At 47.7% G+C, this 22635-nt stretch overlaps 1 protein-coding gene and 1 long non-coding RNA gene across 15 annotated transcripts in view; one reads left to right on the top strand and one right to left on the bottom strand.

Annotated features, from left to right (window-relative positions):
• Positions 1-2317, top strand: part of BPTF (bromodomain PHD finger transcription factor) — a 54055-nt gene extending 51738 nt beyond the window's left edge. For all 10 annotated transcript variants that reach the window (XM_042025461.1, XM_042025463.1, XM_042025458.1 and 7 more), the window contains one exon: positions 310-2317. In XM_042025461.1, coding sequence (XP_041881395.1) covers positions 310-346 — 37 coding nt within the window. In that variant the 3' untranslated portion in view covers positions 347-2317. The remainder of the gene's footprint in view (positions 1-309) is intronic.
• LOC121663342 lies at positions 717-3858 on the bottom strand. Of its 5 annotated transcripts, none has more exons than XR_006015608.1 (3): positions 3744-3858; positions 2840-2943; positions 717-847 (listed from the first exon to the last, which is right to left on the bottom strand). It is a non-coding gene; the product is annotated as an uncharacterized LOC121663342 (long non-coding RNA). The 5 variants fall into 5 exon arrangements; XR_006015607.1 differs by having other exon boundaries at positions 2840-2940; positions 3744-3854; XR_006015606.1 differs by having other exon boundaries at positions 2840-2940; positions 3688-3763.
• Positions 3859-22635: the final 18777 nt, after the last annotated feature.

Below are 22635 nucleotides of genomic sequence, written 5' to 3'. Positions count from 1 at the left end.
GCTTTCCTTTCAATGGACTACTATTATGTAAATATGTGAGTAAAACTGATTTCAGGCATTTTGGAATATTCCAGTGACACACTGTATTTTACAAGTACCGAAATATTTGTATTCTGGAGGAGAAAATAGGCTTAAAATTCAGAGAAAAAATTATTTTAAGTGTCCTTTTTTATTTCTGAAAGGGAAAAAAATAAATGGAAGCAACATGGTGGTAATTCCCTCATGATTTATTTTTGGCAACACCTTGCAGCAACTGTGTTCTCCAAATTGAAGGGTGCTTAATTCTTCACTTTCTTCTGTATTCTGCAGGTCCCATAACAACAAACTGCAGTCTACAGCTTCTTAGAGTTCAGCGTGTTAACCAAACACACGAGCAAGGATCTGGTTGTCTGACAATTTTTAATTAAGGAGCCAGATGTTTTTAGTCAGGTTATCCTGACAAGACTTGATGTAAACTGCGTTTTTATTGGTCACAACAGTCAAATTATATTCTTGGCTTATTTTGTCCAAAGGACAAAGAAATAAAAATCAGCAGCACCACTTTCTTGTCAAGATCAAGTTGTTGTACTATTGTGGCAGAAGCAGGAAAACTTTGTTTTGTTGAAGGAGAAAGAGAGAAAGAAAAAAGATACAGTAAATGGGGTCACATTTAACTCCATGGAAATGCCACGTCTGTTCTTCAGTGAAGAAGCTGGTTTAAAGTCCACACAGAAAACTTTGACTGTATTTATTTATTGTTGCAAAAAAGACGCTTTTTTATTGCTGCCCTCATTTGTCAGCTAATTATTTTTTCTTATAAAATCCAGCCCCGGTTCCATGTAATCCATTCTGTATCTTAACATGATTCCTGTAGGTAAAAGTACAAGAAGACCTCTAGATGTCTTTTCTTTCTATGAAAGGAGCTGCTATGTACACATGTGCACATACACAGGACTGGGAATCAACAAGGAGTTTATCATTCATGGTAGATTAAAACAAGCTTGCATAAAAGTTGGGCTGAGTGGTCATGGACTACAGACTCTGTTGCCTTGAATATAACAAACAGTACAATTTGTCATTTACTCTGCACCAGACTGAACTGAGTAAAATCTATTTGAAGGTATCTTGTTTGTAAACATTTGTCAGATTCTAATTTTTTTTCTTTTGTATTAAAATTCAAAATATGGATGTATATGAAACAAAATAAATGGAGATCATTGTTCTCCCCACAGCCGTAGGTGTGTTTGAGTGTGCGCTGACACGTGTGTGTGACACTTCGGGGATCTGTGCAGGAGTGTAGGGATTGCAAGGAACAGGGGTGGGAATGGCCAGGGAGTGGGACCCGATCGTGTTCCAGTCCCGTTATCCCAATGAAACATTCCCACAGTGGTGCCACAATGACTGTTCCAGCTGTGACAGGGTAAGAGGTGTCTGTGAGGTGTCCCTGCCCACTGGAGCTCAGTGATCTTTGCCAAGTGCTCTGGGAATGCTGAGCACCACCTGTAGTTGGCGTCCCTGGGAGCCTCCTGGGCTGCCCCAGTGTTCCCTGTGGGAGCAGTGCTGCCCTGAGGGATGAACTGGAGTCCAAGAAGATGCAAATTGCAGATGAGGAGGCTTTTCTTTTGCTGTGTGTGACTGACTTGCTCTGGTACCTGTCTGTAGTTCCCAGCCCTGGTTTCCCTGCAGCTCCTCACCCACCTGACCAGCTTTTGCACTAACTCACAGTCAACTTCTGTTCTGCAGTGGTCTGGGATTTACCTGATTTATGGATAAGCTCCTTTTGGGTTTAACCTCACACCTTGCTATGCAAGAACCTCCTCTGTTATTTTTCTTAAAAAGATGTTGCTACTGACCACCCTTTCTTACACTTCCAGCTCAGGTGTTCAGGTTCTTCTGGGGGGATTTTATCTACTAAAAACCCATGTGTTTTTGTACATACAAATGTTGTCATTTAAACTATCTGTGAAAATTACTAATTGTTCAGTGTGGAAACAATCCATTTATGCTTCTGAAAGTCAAAGAAGAGTAGTTGCATTTAGGTTATGTTGTCCTTTGACATTTTAAAAAGATGCTGCATATTGTAAGCAGTGTGTTTTAATGCGACAAGGAAGAATCTCACCTTTAACAGCACTGGGACATATCCTGCATCTCATCCCAACTTCTCAGCATTTCTGTACTATTTATTCATACCTAAATCCATATTGACATGATTTAAATCTTTCCTACCTGTAGGCAATAGATTGCTGTTTTTAACAAATTGTGGCAAACTGAAGAGTACTTTTTTGTACCTTATAGGACACATCATCCTAGACAAATAAAGTAATGTGTTTGACATGGATTTGGTGGTGTTTCTAATGAAACATTTGATAATGTTATTGGATATAAGCCTTGGCTTTGCCAGATCATACGTAACTGTGAATCAGGTTGATTAGGGAAATAATCCATACATGCAATTTAATGCTGCTGATTAATCACCCAACCCAAACCATTCTGTTATTCCATGAGAGCCTGTTTCATTGGGCAGGTCGAGGTACTTCTCTGGATTTATTGGTGGTGATGTTTTATAGTTAAATGGTGTTACAGAAAATAAATCACTTGTGATTAATCCCCACCTGCTGTAAAGCATAAAGTTCATAAGGTTTGTGATCTCTGCTCAGTTCTCGTCCTCTTTGTATTTTATAGATTATTGCAACAGTTGTTTTGAAATGGTCGTATGTTGTAAGAGGTATTGATAATGTGAGCTGTGCCAGCTTGATTTTCCTTTTCTGTCTCTTCAAATTTGAAGCAATTATCCTCAATCTCAATTCAGTTCATGCAGAAGTTAATGGAGATTTAAAGTACAGTAAGAAGTTTGGCTTACCCAAAAGCCTCGAGTAAACTCCCTGGACAGATGGGATGACAACAGTTATTCCTGTACACATGGATTTCTGTGTGGTGCTGGCAGAATATTCCGTAATTATCCTGCTGGAAAGAAAATTATGGACTGTGAGGTACCAAAATTACCATGGCAGGTGTTGAACGTGACCGCTATCCAGTTCTCAGTGTGGCTGTTGATGGGAGAGTTTTGAAATAGCAAGTGCAAGACTGGAAATCCTCTCGATCTAGGAATTGTTGTTCAGGAGTTGTGTTTAGTATGTGATAAGCCTTTGGGAATGGCTCTGCAACAGGATGGCATGCTGCAGAGGATAGGTAGATTTTGTGCTCACTCATGACATGCAGGTGGACAAGAAACCCTGATCCAGCCCCCCCTCAGCCCGTGTCCGGCTGTGTCATCGGGGTGGGGCAACTTTGGGAGCAGCCCCAGCCCTGCTCCTGGTCCTGGCTGGGCACGCAGCTGCTGGGACACAGGTGTGTCCTGATGCCCCCGCCACTCCCCTCACCAGTGGACAAGATTTGGGGCACTTTGAAGCTGTGTTAGGGGTGAATTCGGCCCGCTCAGAGAGGGCAAAGGGACAATTTGAGAGGCTTTCTGGGGTGTCCTTCTTTTGCCTGCCACCGCAAATCTCCCCCCTCCGTTGGTATTCTCTGTCCCGCCTCTACTGGTCCCTCCTGCGTCCCCAAAAGCCCCCGCAGAGGGAGAGGGACCCCCAGTATCCACTGGCCCGGGTATATGGAAAGCCCCTCCCTGTTACCCCCACCCCCAACTGCGTCCTCGTCCCCGTGGACTTGCAGCCTCCGAATGGGATGACGCTGACGCGAGGAGCGGACCCTGCACTGGCCATACGCGGAGAGATTTCCGTGGCTCTGCAGGCACCACTGCTCACCCTTGTCGGAGAGAATGCCTATGGCGGCGGGGCGAGCGGCCAATCCAAATGGGGCTAGGATGACAGGGGTGGGTCGCGGGGGCGGTGCCGCGGCGCCGGGGAGCGGGCTGGGCTTTGCTCGGGGCCGAAAGCGGGGTGGGAGGGGCAAGGACGGGCGGCGGCCATGCAAAATCCCTTTCTAGTGTCGACAGGCGCAGGCTGCCGGCCCCGCTCAGCACAGGGAATTGCAGCGGTTTCAGGGCCGCACGCGGGCGCAGAGCCGGCGGCAGGCGCCGGCCGGTCGGGGGAGGCAGCATGGGAAGGGCTCTGCGAGGGCAGGAGAACGGCGTGGGACTTGCCGTCACGTAATTGAGTGTGGCAGGGCTTTATGGCGCCAGTATGCCGGGGCTCAGCTTCCTGGCTGAGATGAAGCGCACCTTTGGGCTTTTAAGCAGTGCAAGAGCAGAGACGACCTCGAGAAGAGACTTTCAGATTCTGTCGTACATAGAGGGCAAGAGTTTACTGCGGAGCTTGCTCTCGCCCACATTCTCCTCCTGCCGGATTTGCTCCCGGGATGCCAGTGACTGTAGGAAAGGGGCACCCCGCAATAGGACATTTCTGGCTCAGCTCTAGACACAAATGTCAAGGGCAAACTGTCTGGCACTGGCCTTTGGGCCTCAAAGCTGCCAAAGCCGGGCCTTGCAGGGAGCTGCGGAGTGCCACGGCCCTGGCCGTTTCCCAGAGAGGGCTGGCTTCGTACCGGGGCTCAATCTCAGCCGGCAAGGAAAGCCGCAGCGTGTGGGGAACGAATCCCTGCTGTTCTCGTGCCCCAGGGCGTCCCCCGGGAGCAGCCGTGCTCCAGGCCGTGACTGTCACCTGCACACCTAAAGGACCCGGATCTGCTGTTCCAAACCACGGCTGTGCCTGGGACAGAGACACGAGTGGCCACAGAAGTGGCCAGTGCACTGTCCACACGCTGTCCCTGCTGCTTCTCCCCCAGCCGCTGGCGGGGCACCAGCTCCCAGCCACCCACTCCTAAAGCCACTGGCCCACTGGGACACTGCGGGGGCTCATGGAAGCCAGCAGCCATTGTGACACAGTGGGGCCACACAGAACCCACGGTGCTTTGTGACCCCGTGGCTCCCAGGAGACCCTTTGTGATGCTGTGGAACTACATGCAACCCTGGCTCCACTGTTACACCACAGAAGCTCAGGGAACCTAGGAGACCCTTTGTGCCGCTGTGGAACCTGACAGAAGCCTGGCTCCACTGTGACACCACAGAACCTCAGGGTGCCCTGGAAACAGTGGGGCCTTTTGGAAGCTGACGGAACCCTGGGCACCACAGTGGCGCTATGGAACCTGGTAGAACCGAGGGGCCACAGTGACACTGTGGGGTCTTTTGGAAGCAACGAGACCCTGGTGGGAACCCATAGGATGATTAATCCTGGCAGGAACCTGCTCCAGGTGAGCTCCTCTCTCTTGACTTGCACAGCTGCTGCTAGGATCCTGCTGCGGCACTGGCTCTTCACGGGCTCACAGCTTCCATTGGGAATGGCTCTGCAACAGGATGGCATGCTGCAGAGGATAGGTAGATTTTGTGCTCACTCATGACATGCAGGTGGACAAGAAAGCCTGATCCAGCGCCCCTCAGCCCGTGTCCGGCTGTGTCATCGGGGTGGGGCAACTTTGGGAGCAGCCCCAGCCCTGCTCCTGGTCCTGGCTGGGCACGCAGCTGCTGGGACACAGGTGTGTCCTGATGCCCCCACCACTCCCCTCACCAGTGGACAAGATTTGGGGCACTTTGAAGCTGTGTTAGGGGTGAATTCAGCCGGCTCAGAGAGGGCAAAGGGACAATTTGCGATGCTTTCTGGTGTGTCCCTCTGATGAGACTGACGGCTGGACTTACTTCCTCACAGAGTCAGACCTAAAGACAGTCAGAATTTACCCGTGAGACTTTTTACCGTGAAATTTTGCAGCTTCAGTGAAACCCACAGAGAAAGCCAAGAAGATAATCAATGAGAACATGTTCAGGACACAAGGAGAGGATGTTCTTATTATGGGTCGTTAAGTGTGTACAAGGAAGAATTTGAGGATAATATGTAACAACTATACTTTTGCTTGTATAGCTAATTGTTTTACTCTTGAATGGTCATTGTTTGTTAGACAGCCTTGTCATTGTTTGCTAAGCAGCCAGTCTCAATAAGCCACAGCAATTGTGAAGAGGTATAAGAGTAGCAGTAGAAAAAATAAAAAAACTTTCGCGGCTTTGGATTACAACAAGTGTCGTGCTTTTATGTCTGTCTTGACATAGCTACATCTGGTGACCCATAACGTGATCCAAAGAGCCTGCCTGTAGAGCAGGAGGCCTGCATGCAGGGCATGGGAGACGGAGACCAACGGGAGAAAAGTAGTGGGGAGAGCTACCAAGATCCAGATTGACTGCAACCTTTTTAAAGCTGAGCCATTGGGAACAAAATGGGAGCAAATACATCCCAAGAGGAAAAATCCATAGTTAATATATAGATGTTGATGTTAAAATGACATGGCATAAATTATGATAAGTTGATATTGCAAAGACTGTTACTGTGGTGCAGAAGTCAAGGGCATGAGACTACATGTGCCAATGCTTTTAGCGCACAGACATGGGAAACAGTGGGATGGCATATTTTGGTCCTTGCTTTTTGTGGAGATGATACTGTTAAAGGACTTACGACAACATGGAGGTTAGTTTTAGACACTTTGAAAGAACGGAAAAAAGAACAAGACGCTGCAGCAGCTGGCACAGCAGAGAGAACGGAGACTGATAATGCTGGTAGGACTGGGAACATTGCAGTGGGAGGGGTTGATGGGGCACAGGCTGGCAGGGCAAAACCTGTATTGTTTCCAATACCCAAGCCATGGAGGGATTCACTTACTCCCCCTTCCAACCCTCCTTCTCCCTCCTCTTCCCCCCCTCCTGTCCCCACGAACTACTTTGATCCACCTTTACCACCAGCTGTGCGGAGTGACAGTGATGGAAAGGGTGGGAATGAAATTGCACCCTTGGCACCCCTGCTGCCTGCTGCCGCACCCCCGCTGTCTGCTACTACTCATCCTTTTGTACAAGGTGCAAAACAATCCATGCCAGGGATTCAAAATGATAGCCTGCTTTATAGAGATACTTCAATTTTGCAACCCTTCTCTGTAACTTTGGGCATGCAAGATCCTGCAGCTTTTTGAAGAGATATCAGGCTTGCAGCTTAAGCTGAGAAAGATTACGAGGCAGCCGAGCAACTTGTTATTCGCAATTACCATACTCAGGGGAGTTATATTCAGAAGACCCAGTAGCCTCTGCTTTTCCGGTCGTTGGAGGGAGAGGCCAGGTGCCTGATCAGCATGTTCCATTTAACTGGCAGGTACTATCCGAGCTACGCCAGCTTGCTACTAATTACAGTTTGGGGTCCCCTGCTGTGACAAAAATGCTGAAATTTATAGCAAGTGAGAATTAACTCCTTTTGATTTAAAGCAGATTGCTAAATTGCTCTGCATGCTGGTTCAGTATGTGGTGTTTGAGAATGAGTGGAGGAGTTCTTGTGAGGACAGTGCCTTAAATAATATGCGATTGCCTGTAGTTGATCCTCAGTTCAGTGCAGGTTTACCCCAATTAATGGGATTGAACACCATGGACGACCCTCAGCTACAGGCTTGCTTGCATCCTCTGATCCTAGAGCAGTCCCGTTGCCATGCTTTGCAGTCTCTGCTCTGTTTAAGGTGGCGAATATGTCAGCTCCTGAAAAAAGTTACACAACTATAAAACAGAATCCTAACGAAACTTTTATGGCCTTTTTGGACCACTTTTAGGATGTGATAGAAAAATGAATAGTAGATGTAAATGTAAAAGAAACTTTAATTTTGCAAACGGCACGAAACAATGCAAATGAGGAATGCAGAAAAGCTATTGATTTGCTATGAAAAACCCCTCACTGAATGATATGATTAATGGATGTGCAAAAATAGGGACTGCACTACATCAAATGGCTATGCTAACCGGGTGTTGCTACAGCTGTTGCAGCAGCTATTGAAGTTACACGTAACTGTTATAGCTGTGGACAGCCAGGCCACTTTAAATCTCAGCGCCCTCACAGAACTCTGTCCTCTGGAGCAATTAGCAACAATAAGGTAGCCCCCAGAGCAATTCTGTGTAACCAGTGTGATAAACAGGGACATTATGCGAAACAATGTAAATATCGTTTCCATGCTAATGGACAGCCTCTTAAGAATCAGGGAAACTACCAACAGAGCATGAAGGGAAGTCTCGTGCAGACACAAATACTTCCCCAGGAACTGTTGCGTCTGGCACAAGTTTATGTAAACGGCTTGCTGGGAGAATAAAAGGTTCAGCAGGGATGGATGTTTGCACTGCCAAATCATAGACTCTCCTGCAGTTCATAAAGTGCCTTTGGATGCACATATTACTGTATCCCGCAGCCATAGGGAGGAGAGGAGAGAGATCCAACAGGCAGGAATTGTGCAGCAAGATTGATTTATTTAATTATTTACAAACTCTTTTATAGACTTTTTTCTTCATAGTCTAATTGGACAAAGGATCAGCCACCTGATTGGCTAAAATCCTAAAACATCCATTGTCAAAATATTTTTCTACTGTACCATAAACAAGGCTTTGCAAGGTTGCAGGTGTTCATAGTTTATAGAACTCTGCTACTATCTTTGTGAGAGAGAAAAGTATCTCCTGGGCTTAGAAAGAAGCAAGAAAAATTCTTGCTAGCAGCAATATTTGTATCCACAATTCCCCCTTTTTGTTTTATAAGATAACAATTCTACTATTAATCCTAAATAGAAATTTACATAAGTTATTAATTCTAAATATGTCCTTAAGGCTTTAACTATCTGACTCCATAACAAGAAATTTAAAGTTCAGTCTCTGCTTGTGGAAGGACCATCCCAGTCTCTGCTTGTAGAAGGACCATCCGCCTGATGGTTGACATCTTGGTCATCATCAGAAGAGTCATTAGGCTGATGATCTACATTCTGGTCACCATTTGGATGGTTGGCTTTCTGGTCATCATTTGGAGGTTGCCTGTTCTGCCTCTGGTGCCGCAGGTCAGGGCGAATGCATTTTGCAGGTAGCCACCGTACCCCAGTATCTGTGGAAACGCAAGCATATCAATGACCCCAAACGATAAGCTCATGCGGGCCTTCCCACTGGTTAGTGAGTAAATTCCGTACCCAGACTTTTGCCCGGGGCAGTTGTGTCTCGCCTGCAGACTGCAATGAGAGAAAATGATTCAGAATAACAGGATTATTTGAATTTTGTTGTACTGTAAGGGGATTAATTGTATACAAAGCTTTTTCTAGTCGGCTCTGTGGGATTTATCCATGCATTCCCCCTTTTTGGTTTTCCAAAACACGCTTCAAAGTACCATGAGCACGTTCAACAATGGCTTGGCCAGTAGGAGAATGTGGGATACCGAAGGTATGGTCTACACCCCATAGGTGCAAGAACTGCCACGTCTTCTCTGAGGCAGGACCATTATCGGTCTTCACAACAGCCGGCATGCCTAGGACTGAAAAAGCCAATTTCCAATGGGCAATGACATCATGGCCTTTCTCTCCAGTGTGAGCAGTAGCCCACATAGCCGAGGAGAAAGTGTCAATAGACACGTGCACATATTTCAGCCGACCAAATTCTGGGATGTGAGTTACATCCGTTTGCCAAATCTGCAAGGCTTTTAGCTCTCTGGGGTTTACCCCCGCTGGCAAAGGCACAGTGAGTCCATGACAGTCAGCACAAGCGCTGACAATGTCACACGCTTCGGTTGGCGTTAAATGAAACTGCTTCTGCAGGGTGTGTGCACTTTGATGGAAGAAACCGTGCGATACCTTGGCTTGTGCAATTTTTTCAGGCTGAGGCCCTACCCTCGCAGGGCTGGCCAGCCTGTCAGCCCTGGCATTGCCTTCTCTAGGGTGGCTGAGTAGGCCTGTGCCTGTATCTGTGCCACCCTCTGGGGGAGCGACTGCATCAGAGGGCAATTCCCCCTCCTTGCACCCCAGTGAAAATTTCCCGACAAAGGCCAACCATCGGCATGAGTCTGAGATCTACAATAGTCCGAGCAATCCCCTGGCCTGCCACACCTCTTGCACTGGGGGATCACTGTGTTCTCTTCTTGGCTCGGCTTAGGCTATTTCTGGTTTTTTGTGCGTTTGGGTTGCTTTGGTCCACGACCAGAAGATGCGTGAACAGGCTGCAGAAGCGCAGCCAAAGCAGACCTTTTCTGGTTCCCAGATCCCATTTTAGAGCAGGCCTCGACCATGTCTGTGGGCTCAGGTTCTCCTGGTAAGGCATCTATGATTTTTCAGCACTCCTCGTTTGCGTTATCTCTTACTAACTGCCTTAAGAACAAGTGCCTTAACCCGTTATTGTCAACCTGCTTCTCGAGAGAAGCAGCGACTTTCTCTACAAAAGAGAGGAATGACTCTGATCTCCCTTGAATTGTTTCAGTATATTGCTTTCTAGGAGCAGACAGCTCTATGGTTTTCAACAGGGCAGCCATGCCAACCTGCTGAGCTTGCTGCAGGACACTAGAGGGAAAGGTACCCTGTAGACTGGGATCAGAGAAGGGACTAGTCCCCATAAGAGCATCTGTCGCTACTGCACGTCTAGGATCGTCAGCAGGGAGCTGCATATTCCCTAATGCAGCTTTGTTGGCCAGCTTTCTCCAGGTATTCTCAAAAACTGCACATTGTACAGGTTGAAATAGGATTTGACCTAAGTGCCTGATACCAAATGGAGCAAGCAAATCTGTATTTATCACCCTTAGTATTTGCATAACCTCAGCAGAACTGAGCCCATGTTGTGCAACCTTGGATTGTAGATCCTGTGCGACCTTCCAGGCAATTACCTCATGCTTATCATGCTGCCCTGAGTTTGGGAGAGCCTTATACACTGGGAAAGCTTGGATCTCCCCTTTTGGGGTGTCACTACCATCCTGAAAAACTGGCAGAGCCTGTGGATGCAGTGTAATAGCTTCCCGATTACTCTCAGGATCCTCAACTCTGCATGGCATCCCCAGTGTTTCCAGTAAATCCCAACTGCCTTCCTCCAGAGCCCGCATCTTAAGTGACTCGCAGAAACAGTTGTAGTGTCTCGGATGCACTGTCACAGTGCAGTCCAGGAAGGTCCAGGGGCGAGACTGGAGCAGCCTTTTCTTTCGCCTCCCGGCTACAGCCGCTTTACGACCTGGGGCCAAAGCCTCCTCTGCCTCACTGCCTGACGATGAATCATCACTTAAAGGCAACTTTGAGGTGCCATGAACGAACAAAGGTGAGCAAGGAGGATTGGACTGACCAGAAGAGAAACTGACAGCACAAGCTGCCGTCGGCTGCACTGTGGTTTCAACTGCAGCCTCTTTCTGGGATGCAACCTCAGCCGGTTTCAACCGATTTGGCACTGGAGCTGCTGCAGCCGTCTCCGGCGCTGCTGTCATGCCTGGAGCTGCGGCAGTGCCTGTGCTGCGGCAGTGGCTGGTGCTGCCGCCGGCTGGAACACAGCCACCGTGTCCGCCGCTTCTGTCGCTGGTCTCAGCTCCGTTGGCGGCTGGAACGCCGGTGTTGCGCTGGCGGATAACGCCGCCACTGCTGCCGCAGGTTCTGGGTTTGGAGCTTCTGGCAGTGCCACTTCCGTGTTCACCGTATCTCTCGCTGGGGGCGTGGGCGGCACAAAAGGTACAGGCACAGTGCGCCCCGCACAGAGGGGCGCCTCTGGCCACTGCAACAGCTGCCTTTGCAAGCTGAGCAGTTCCAATAGCTGTCGTGATATGTTCGGCAGCTCTGTCAACAAAGGCAGATGCTGTATTAGAAGGTAGATTGCTTAGTTCTGCTTTTCCACAGCGCTGTCTGTTGCTACAGAGAGACGAGTCGCATCCGGGCATTCTCAGTGCAGCAGGCGCATGCGCAGCCGGGCTAGGAGCCACCATGGGCATCCAAGATACCAGCCCACTGAACTGTGGCCCTGAAAAAGCAGTGGCCGCCGCTGAGCTGAACGGCAGGGCAAGCTGTGCACCCCCCCCCACTGCCCCGACACCCCCGCCAGTTTCTCTGCCAGCATGGGGTTCTTGGGGGGCGCAGAGTCCTGCGACTGTGCAGGGTGACCCAGTACAGGCTCCAGGGCATGCTCCGCCCGTGGAGCCGGGACGGATTTTTTGGGTCCGCCACCACACGCCCCTGGAGCCAGGTCAGTGGGGTCTCCTCCAGATATCTCTCCTTCACATTCCACTGAGGCAGGTGAGCCAGCTTTACTGCTACAGTCAAGGTCTAACAGCAGATAAAACAATGACCACCAAGTGCATAATAATTCTAGCACTGCCGGATCCCCAGATGGGAGCTTGCATCGTATAGCACAGCCTAGCTCCTGCCACAGCCCAAAATCCAGGGTGCTGCCTGCATTCGGGGAGACGCCATGTAGGGCAGCCCAGTCTAATAACTAACAAAGTGAGTTCTCAGAGATAGAGGCGTTCATTGAACTGATAACACCTTTCCAGACTGTTAACACAGTGTCGGTTTTTAAACCGCTGTTCACCATTCTTTCAGCCCCTTCAGACATCCCGGGACAGGGCGGGAAAGGGAACAGCATACCTCTAGAGAAATTCGGCTTGGCTCACAGCGTGCAGGGCACTTTGCAGTGTGCACATCACGTCGGGGTCACCAAATATTACTGTATCCTGCAGCCGTAGGGAGGAGAGGAGAGAGATCCAACAGGCAGGAATTGTGCAGCAAAATTGATTTATTTAATTATTTTACAAACTCTTTTATAGACTTTTTTCTTCATAGTCTAATTGGACAAAGGATCAGCCACCTGATTGGCTAAAATCCTAAAACATCCGTTGTCAAAATATTTTTCTACTGTACCATAAACAAGGCTTTGCAAGGTTGCAGGTGTTCATAGTTTATAGAACTCTGCTACTATCTTTGTGAGTGTAGCGGGTTGAGTTCGAAACCGGGCAGAAACACCAATTAAATGTAGTGGTTTTGGTTCAAAATATTCATTACTTACTTATTTTCCTTCTGTGAGATAAGAATTAGGAGAAAAAGCAAAGCAGGCACAAACCTTAAACAGTTGCAGTACAATGAAAGAGATTTATTACTAATAGAATTAAAAGTAAAGAGAAAATAACAAAACAAAATTAAAGCAAATCCCCCCCCTCCAGCACTTCTCTCCTTTTACCCAGCTCACACAAGGGATAACAGAACATGGGATGTTAGTCAGTGTTCCAGTTCTTGAAAAGTCTCTCTCTTATGCTTAAGGAAAAAAGGGTTTTCCTTCAGTTGCACGTGGTTCCCAAACTGCTACTAACAGCAGACCCGCCCGGAAACAATCAATCTGCTGTGTGTAGAACATCTCTTCCATGAAAAATCTCACAGTTCCTTCACACTGCAAAACATAGGCCATCACATGGGGTTATTAATCTTTTTAAGGATAAGTTATTTTGGCCTGCACACAAAGGCTTTTTCTTCGCCACAAGTCTCTAACAGCCTCTTACTACTTCTATATAGCCTGGCATAGGCACTCTTCACAATCTTCACAGGCCACACGACGATTCTCTATCCCCCCATGTTCTTCAAATGGATTAAAGAGACAAACACCTTGTGGTATTACAGTTTCTTACCACGGCATGCAAGAAGGTTTTGTTTAGGCTGCGCGCCAGAATTGCGGCACCGCCCTCTTTTCTCCCGTCGCCATGCTCAGCTCCGTCCCACGTGACTCACTTCCCTTTCTCTCTGACTCTGAAGCCGCCATGTTGAAGGGTGTTCTTGTTCAGGCTTTACGGTGGGGAAAGCCTCGCTCCCTTTGTGCTGCTGGCTGCATGGTGTCTTCTTCAATTCAGCACGAAGTGTGCTGGCTGCAGACAGGAGGCTCTGCCGGCTCCCGTTGACTCCGCCGGCTCTGCGTGGAGAGGAGAGGGACCCGCCTGTCCCCAGAAGCCGCGCTGGATGGGTTTAGCTGTGAGCAGTCCATGGCTGGTTTTAGCTGTGTGACAGTCCATGGCTGGTTTTAGCTGCCTGCGGCTCTGGGACAGTCCCCCCGCAGTGATCCAGGGTCCGTGCCGCAGTGTTGGGAAAGGGGGAAAGGGGCAGTGGCCCCGGCCCGGCCCGGCGGGGCCGGGAGGCTCGGACCCCCCCCCCCCACCTTCCAACAGGCGACCTCCGACCAAAGGGGAAGTCCCGCCTTGCTGTGCGGTTTAAATATGTAAATTGTGAGAAGCGTAATTGGTCTTAAAGACTGTCCATCAACTCAGGGTCAACCCAATACAGTGAGAGAGAAAAGTATCTCCTGGGCTTAGAAAGAAGCAAGAAAAATTCTTGCTAGCAGCAATATTTGTATCCACATGCACATGAACCTATAGGGCAAAACTTAGGTGCTTTGCTAATAGGAAGATCAAGTGCTACTTTGCAAGGAATTTTTGTGCATCCGGGAATAATTGATGAAGACTTTAAAGGACAAATATGTACAATGGTTACTACACCCACTCCTGCAGTTATACCTGCTCATACTTGTATTGCTCAACTTGTACCTTTCAAGTCTTGTGTTCCCAGGACCGGACTTAAAGAGAAAGGAGACCAAGGCTTTGGTTCTACCGGCGCACCTCAGGTTTTTTGGAATCAACAACTTTCCGAGCAGAGACCGCAACTGCTTTGTGAGCTAACACTGAAGGGGGCACAACCGCAGACTGTTAAGATCAAAGGGTTGATTGATACAGGAGCAGATGTTACATTGATTTCACTTCACAACTGGCCAAACTCATGGCCTGTCATTGCAGTGGGAAATTCAATTGCGGGTCTTGGGGGAATGACACAAAGTTATTTAGGTACTCATTTTGTGCTCATAAAAAATCCAGACAACCAGGTTGTCTCAGTTCGCCCGTATGTGACTGCTGTGCCTCTAAATTTAGGGGGACGTGATGTTTTGGCCACTTGGGGAGTTACAATTGGCACAAAGTTTTAATAGGGGTCACTGTGCAGCAGGGTGGTTGCCACGCAGTAACACCCCTACAATGGTTAACTGACTGACTGGTGTGGCAAAGTCAGTGGCCCCTGACAGAAGAGAAACTTGCCGCCCTGAACAATTTAGTTGATGAGCAGTTATCACAAGGGCACATAGAGCTGTCTGTCAGTCCTTAGAATACTCCTATATTTGTGATTCAAAAGAAATCAAGCAAATGGAGATTGGTGCACGATCTGAAATGCATTAATGCAGTCATGGAAAGTATGAGTGCACTGCAACCAGGCATGCCATCTCCTACTATGATTCCTGCAACATGAGACATTTTAATTGTTGATTTGAAAGATTGCTTCTTTAGAATTCCCTTACATCCTGATGATAGACCAAAATTTGCATTTTCAGTACCAGCTGTTAACAATGCTGAACCTGTAAAACGATATCAATGGGAAGTTTTACCACAAGGTATGAAAAACAGTCCAACTATTGGTCAAATGTATGTGGCCCAAGCTCTATTGCCTATCAGAGAACAATTCCCTAACAATTATTGCTATCACTATATGGATGACATACTCACAGCATCTCCTTGCAAACAGGATTTGCAAAACATACAGCCAGAGCTTTTAAAGGCTCTTCACAAATATGGATTACAGATTGCACCTGAAAAAATCCAAACACCTGGAAGCACCCTGGAAATATTTGGGATTAAAAATATTTGAAAGTACCATATGCCCTCAAACTGTTCAATTTGACACTACAGTACATACTCTAAATGATGCACAGAAATTGTTAGGAACCATTAATTGGCTACGTCCCTATTTAGGACTCACCACTGCACAACTTTCTCCTTTGTTCAATATATTAGCAGGAGATTCAGATTTAAACTCACCACAGCAGATTACCCCTGAAGCTCAACAAGCCTTAGATAAGGTACAACAAATTATTTCCAATCACCATGTGTACCGTGTGGACCCTGACATGGACGTCATTGTTTTTGTTGTAATTCCAGAATTTCATCCAGCAGGTATTATTGCACAATGGTCTGATCATTGGTCCCCTGATGCATTGCATATTTTAGAATGGATGTTTTTACCTCACAAGCCTAGAAAAACAGTCATTACAATTTTTGAATTGATTGCTCAGATAAAGGCACCGATGCCTGCAAATTGCTGCCAAAGATCCTGCTAAATTTACTATTCCTATTCAGCAAAATTATTTTGAGTGGTCCTTGGCCAATAGTTCTGCACTGTAGAGTGCTCTGCAGAGCTACACAGGACAAATTGATTACCATTTTCCCAGTCATAAATTACTACAATCACTGAATACCACCCCGTTATCAGCAAAACCTTAATTAAGTCATACTCCTGTAGATGGGCCTACAATATTTATGGACAGGTCAGGAAAATCAGGTAAAGCAATTGTTACCTGGAAAAATGAGGACGGATGGCAGACTTTGCAGGGTCAGGGTACTGGATCCGCGAAATTGGGTGAATTAAAAGCAGTTACTTTGGCCTTGCATCATTTTAATGAACTTTTTAACCTAAATGTTGATTCAGCTTATGTTGCAGATGTTGTACAACGAGTAGATTGTTCCCTTTTGAAAGAAGTTAGTAATGCTGATTTGTTTCTTTTGCTAAAGGCTTTATGGACAGCTGTTTTGCAACGCATGTATCCTTTTTATGTTTTGCATATTAGAAGGCATACAAACCTACCAGGATTTCTTGCAGAAGGTAATGCCCGTGCTGATGCATTAGCTAATCCTGTTTGGGCAGTTCCTCAGCCAGGTAAACTAGCCCAGCTAAAACATCTCACACCTTTTTTCATCTAAATGCGCACACATTGTGTCAACAGTTTTCGCTAACACCTACAGAAGCTCGTGCTATTGTTAATAACTTTAATGGACCTTTACCCTTAGGAGTAAATCCCCATGGTCTTTTGGCCCTACAGCTTTGGCAGACTGATGTTACACACATTTCAGATTTTGGTAGTTTTAAATATGTACATGTATCTATTGACACTTTTTCCTCTGTTATATGAGCTTCTGCTCATGTGATGTAATTTTGCACTGGCAGCAAGCCTTTGCTGCTTTAGGCATACCTGCCTGTGTGAAAACTGACAATAGGCCAGCCTACGCCTCTCAGAAAGTTAAGAATTTTTTACGTCTGTGGAGTATCTCTCACAAATTTAGTATTCCTCATTCTCCCACTAGTCAAGCTGTTGTTAAACATGCTCATCACACACTTAAAACTGTTTTAGAAAAACAAAAAGAGAGAATGCAAGGGGAAACCCCGCAGTCCAGACTTTTGAAAGCTGTATATACAATAAATCACTTGACCATACTGGCTCATTCAAACAATCCCTCCATTTTAAATCATTTTTATTCCTTGCAGACCACCAGTGAAACACATTTGCCTTGAGCTAAAGTGTAGGTAAGAAATTTGCTTACCAGCCAGTGGGCAGGCCCCTGGGACCTTGTCACTTGGGGCCTGGATACGCTTGTGTTTCCACAGATACCAGACCACGGTGGGTGCCAGCAAGGTGTGTGCGTCCTGATTTGAAGCAGAATATCCCACTGCCTGTTCGGCCAGATCCTGGAGATAACAGCAACACAGGCTGATGACATTGGCAGGGTAGTTCAAGCTACCTCCGACCAGAGAGAGCATCAAGCACCGGTGACCAGGAAGGACTGTATTGCACTGTATATCCCTGTGATCAAGAGTATTGGCTTGCACTGAGATGTACTGGAGTGCAAATGGCAACAAATAACAGAAAAATGCAGGTGCCAATAAGCTCAGTTTTGCTGAGCTTAGTGCCTACTGTTTCTGCTTGGCCTGTTAGTCAGCCAAGAACCAATGTGTGGGTTACCCTGGCCGATGCGATGGGGCAAGATACTCTGTGCTTAGCTACTGCTACTCCTGACAATCGTTTTTCTACCTGCCTTGTTGGCTTGCCATTAGATGACTGGCCAAAGCCTAGGACAGTTAGCAAGCTTTTACAATCCCGTAATCACGCTGATGCTTGGGATCAATGGGTTTCATACCTTCCCCATGCAACTCTTGAGCCACAAGAAACAGAGCTTTTAGGATCTGTGAAAATGGACCTTTGTGTTAAGTTTAATTACTCTGGATCTGATCAGTCCAAAGTATGGGATTTTTCTCCTAACCAACCCATATTTGCAAATGAAAGTGCCTGGTGCAATTCCAATTCACCACATATTTCACACTGCTACTGTTCCTCTAGCTTTGACACCAGGGGTGTTTTTTATTTGCGGAGACTGAGCATGGGCTGTGATTCCATCACACATCAAGGGAGGTCCTTGAAGCTTAGGACGACTCTCACTGTTAACACCTAACACATCTATGATTTTACAGCATAAACCACAGGGAGGAAAATGCAGTACCTATGCGTTTGCCCCTGATTGTGATGACAGCACCAAATTCTGGCCACCAGGTACTTGATGGACTGTTTCCTTCTTTTCTCCACAAGTAGCAGCTGCTAAAGCATTGGGACTGCTAAACACATTAAGATGTTGGTTAGCTTGGTAAACTAACGCCACTTCACTTGCTTTAGATGGATTATTAACAGATGTTGATTCAGTAAGTCATGCTACACTGCAAAATAGAGCTGCTATTGATTTTTTGTTGCTAGCGCATGGACATGGATGTGAAGATTTCGATTGAATGTGTTGTATGAATTTGTCTGATCATTCAAAATCTATTCATGCCCACATAAAAGAATTACAAACAAGTGTGTTAAAATTGCTTGAAGAATAAGAATCTGATTGGCTTACTAGTTTGTTTGGTAATTGGCAAATTGCAGGATAGATCAAAAATCTACCTAAAATTGGATGCCTGATCATATTACTTATTTTTTGCATCCTGCTCATTGTGCCATGTTATTGTCTTTTTTTGCAAAAGGCCCTGAAAAAATCAATAAACACTGCCTTTGTAATACAAAAAAAAAGAGGGGGACCTGCTGAGGCTGACAGCTGGTCTGGGGGCCTCACAGAGTCAGACCTAAAGACAGTCAGAATTTACCTGTGAGATTTTTACCATGAACTTTTGCAGCTTCAGTGAAACCCACAGAGAAAGCCAAGAAAATAATCAATGAGAGATGTTCTGGACACAAGAAGAGGATGTTCTTGCTTTGGGTCGTTAAGTGTGTACAAGGAAGAATTTGCGGATAATATGTAACAACTATATTTTTGCCTGTTGTCATAGGTTAGCAAGCATAGTCCCAGAAGGGATGTCCTTGCTAAGGGGTGCTTACAGCTTCCTCTGGGACCTGATAGAACCTATCAGCTGGCCAGTTTGAATATGGACAATTCTCTAAGCCACTTAAAGTTGTGACAGCCTCTGTGATCCACACTTAAGAATAGACAACCCCCCCAGCTCTCTCTCATTTCCGGTGCTGGGACAGGTGGCTGCGGGGCCCGAGTGGGGGCCAGTGGGCCCGGCCCCTGCTCGGGCCAGGCCAGGCCGGGCCACGGCTCCAGGAGGCCCCCTCCCCCAGGCAGGGCTGTGGGCAGCCAGAGCATCTCCGTTCCCCCCCTCCCCCCCCTCCACTGCGGCCAAGATTTCAGCAAAAAGCGGCACCGCTGTCCGGCAGAGGTCAGGTGACCATCAGCGGTAACGTGAAGTCGGCAGGCAGGCGAGTGGCAGCCACGCTCCTCTCTCGGCGTGTATGCTGCGCACACGAGCCCGGTGCTCTGTGCCTTCGTTCTTCTTCCCTTTTTGGAGCACGTCACGCTTTCATTCTGGCGGAGGCGAACAGTCGCACGGAGCACTGTGCCAGCAGCGAACGGCTCCAGCGCACTGCTTGTGCCGAAAGACACCTGGGCCATGCAGTTTCCCTCTCAGAGCTATGTACCACCTCATTATGCCTCTCTGGTTGTTCTAATTTAGATGGAAAGCTACTCGGCTACATGCAAGCATGGCCTTTCTGTTTCACAGAGCCCAAACTGTTGGCCTAGCTCTCACTCAGCGAAATGGGTTAGGAGGGAAACACTTGCCGGATTAGCCTTACACTGGCCAAGACTTTCAGCACAGCACCACAATCTGGACAATGAGGAGGAAAAAGGAAGAACATCTTTCCGTCCTGGCACAGTTCTCTGTCCTGGACGTCTCTCCGGATCTTTGGTCCTTGCGAGGCTGTCGTGTGCGCGTTGGGACTTCGAACTGAGAACAAACGTGCAGAGAGCACGGCCATCTGCCGGGACGGTGCAGGTTGCAAAGGAAACTCGCATTTGCACCACATTCCATCCAGTGTGTGCATTTGCACACTGAAATGTGGTGCAAATACAAGCTTCCACGTGTCGGGGGCAAGCTCTGGGTAAGCTTGTTGTCGTGGCGCAGTTCTCTGGGCGACACGTGGCCGAATAGCTTTCTGTTTACATTGCACCGGGCTCGTGTGTGCAGCATACACGCCGAGAGAGGAGCGTGGCTGCCACTCGCCTGCCTGCCGACTTCATGTTAGCAGTCGGAAGGAGGAAGTTCGATGGCAGCCCCTTGTGCTGCTACCTCATCCTCTTCTAGCCCTCCCTGGAAACAATTGGGCTTGCCTTGAAGCTTGGAGATGCAAAAAACACAGTGGTAGATGCAGATGAGAAGGCAAGTACAGGGTGCGGCGGGGAGTTTACGTGACTTACGCGAGGCAAGGGGAAGGTGCAGCCCAGCACTGGCTTTTACTTCTTCTTTTCTTCATGAGAGCAGCTTGCAACCGAGCTGCAAGAGCCAACAATGGGATTTTCATGCCTGTCGGAGAATGAAGCTACAGAGCCGCAGTTGATTTCCACAATTTTTAGCTGCTATACAAAGAGGGCTCTTTTGGACCGTCTTCTATCCTGACACTCCCATCTCTGTGAGCTCTAGCTGCTTGAAATCGGACACCCTGAAGATGTGTGAAAGTGATTGCACTGCGAGTATCAAGTTCTACAGGGAAGAGGGAAAGTCGACAATTCCTTTCTCTCCTGGCACATCTCTCAGTCCGAACTGCAGCTGGAAACACTGCGCTGTAACGATGGGCTCTGCCACTTTGAGAGAATGTGATGATGCACTATATATATTTGCGAAGGAAAGTGCGTGTCACTGGTGTGTTTCACCTAGCTTACAGACTTTAGAGGGACTATGAAGGCCAGTGCTGGCTTCTTGTTCTAGGACATTTTCTTTGCATGCAGCTACTGGATGTTTAGAAGGGGTTTGGGATCTGTGAGAGTTGGGGGGTAGGATGGTACACAAAGCTTGAGGGAAAGTGCATATCTCCAGGGACTTTGATCAGTGTGTGCGAGTTCAGAAGGTGCGAGTTGCATGTTGAGCATGTTCATGATGGCACAGCAAAGATTGTGAAAGAAAGAGGCGGTTGCTGGACCTGCCTTTTCTTTTGCCGATTATAAACTGCACAGCCAACAATGAAAATATTACTCTTCCTTCCCCGCTACATGCAGGATCACATTCTTCTATGTCTCCAAGAGCCAGGACGCACAGCGGAACTCTTCCACCAACTGCTCGCACACGACTGGGTCCGGGCCAGCCATGTGCTTGGCTTTTTCCTGGGCACTGTCAGCGCTCATCAAAACAACCACACGATGGCGCTCTGGACTGGCAGAAGAAGGAAACGCTCCGAGCCCAGCTCGAAACCACCCCAAGGGCAGAGGCAACTTGGAAACTTCCCTGCTCTCAAATCAACGGTGTCAGGACAAAAAGATTTCCCGAATCTTCCCCTTCCAAGTGCAGACTCGTCTTTGCACCACACTCCAAGAGCAAGATGAACTCCTTTGCCCTAACAAATCTTTTCCCTCTTGCAGAGTCCGGCCACCAACTTGAAACCATTTGGCAAAAACAGAGTTCACAAAAGTGCCAGCTGAGAAAGCTCTTGCTGCCTACAACTTCAGCTGCACCCCTCAAAATAGCAGCACACACGCTGCTCTCGACACTTTCCTTCTCAGCGCTAGGTACCATCCTGAGCCTTCACTCTCCCAGAGTCAGGATCCAAAGACAGTGGCACCAGGGACTGCTCACACACTAAAGGCACCAGGACAAAAGGCTCACGAGCTTGGCCTTTGCATTCCTGCTTACAGCTCAACAGCTCTAACCCAGAGAACTGCCTGTTGGGAAAAGCCTTTAAAATCACTAAGAGCACCTAATGTGCAGATCCAAACTTGCTTTCCTTGCCAAATGAGCAACTACAAGCCCATCTCCAAAGAAATGGCATCCCCTCCTCCAAAATACATCCAGGGACCGATCCACCTCTAGTACTGAATACGTCCAACAATTGCTCCTACACAGAAGGGGCCAGGAGAGAAATGTCTTGCTGGACTGTACCTGCCCATGGTACCTTAACATCTGCTCCAGCAACACTGGCACCATGTCTTTGCCTTCCCAAGGAAAGGCACGCTGAGTCCCATGACCTTGCCTTGCCTTCGGCACCTTGTCTCATTTTTCCTAACCTACCCTTGCTTTGCTTCCTTTGCCTACGTCTGCCTTGCCTCGCACTATCTCCAACTCCCTGGCTTTGCTTTGCTCCTCCTACCATTCTTCACCTTGCCTTCCATGCAGGCAAGGTACTGCAAACCAAGTGTAGGAAATTGTGGGCAAATCAAGGGAGAGGTAGGCCAGGCCAGAGCAGTGAGGGGAAAGCAAAGGGAGTGGTAGGCAAGAGAAGGCCCAGAAGTTAGAGGCAAGGCTGGCCATAGGAAGGTAAGTCCACTGATGGGTAGGCCAGGCAGAAACAAGAAGGGCTAGGCCCCAGAGGAAAACAGCTGGGGCAGGTCAAGGGTGGGGCATGGCCGTGCAAAGGAATGCAAGGCTACAGAGGGTTAGCAGGGGAAGGCAAGAAAACTTTTGAGTTGCCAAGGCAAAGCAAGGCCTTGGTACAATGTACAAGGTACAAGGTGAGAAGTACATTCAAGGATTGCTGGTACA

Source organism: Corvus kubaryi, unplaced genomic scaffold (assembly GCF_017639235.1).
Source record: "Corvus kubaryi isolate FWS band 111438036 unplaced genomic scaffold, C.kubaryi_AGA036_p1.0 37272, whole genome shotgun sequence".
Taxonomy (NCBI): Eukaryota; Metazoa; Chordata; class Aves; order Passeriformes; family Corvidae; genus Corvus; species Corvus kubaryi.
Note: the sequence above shows the minus strand (reverse complement) of the source record. Positions and strands in the feature narration are given on the sequence as shown.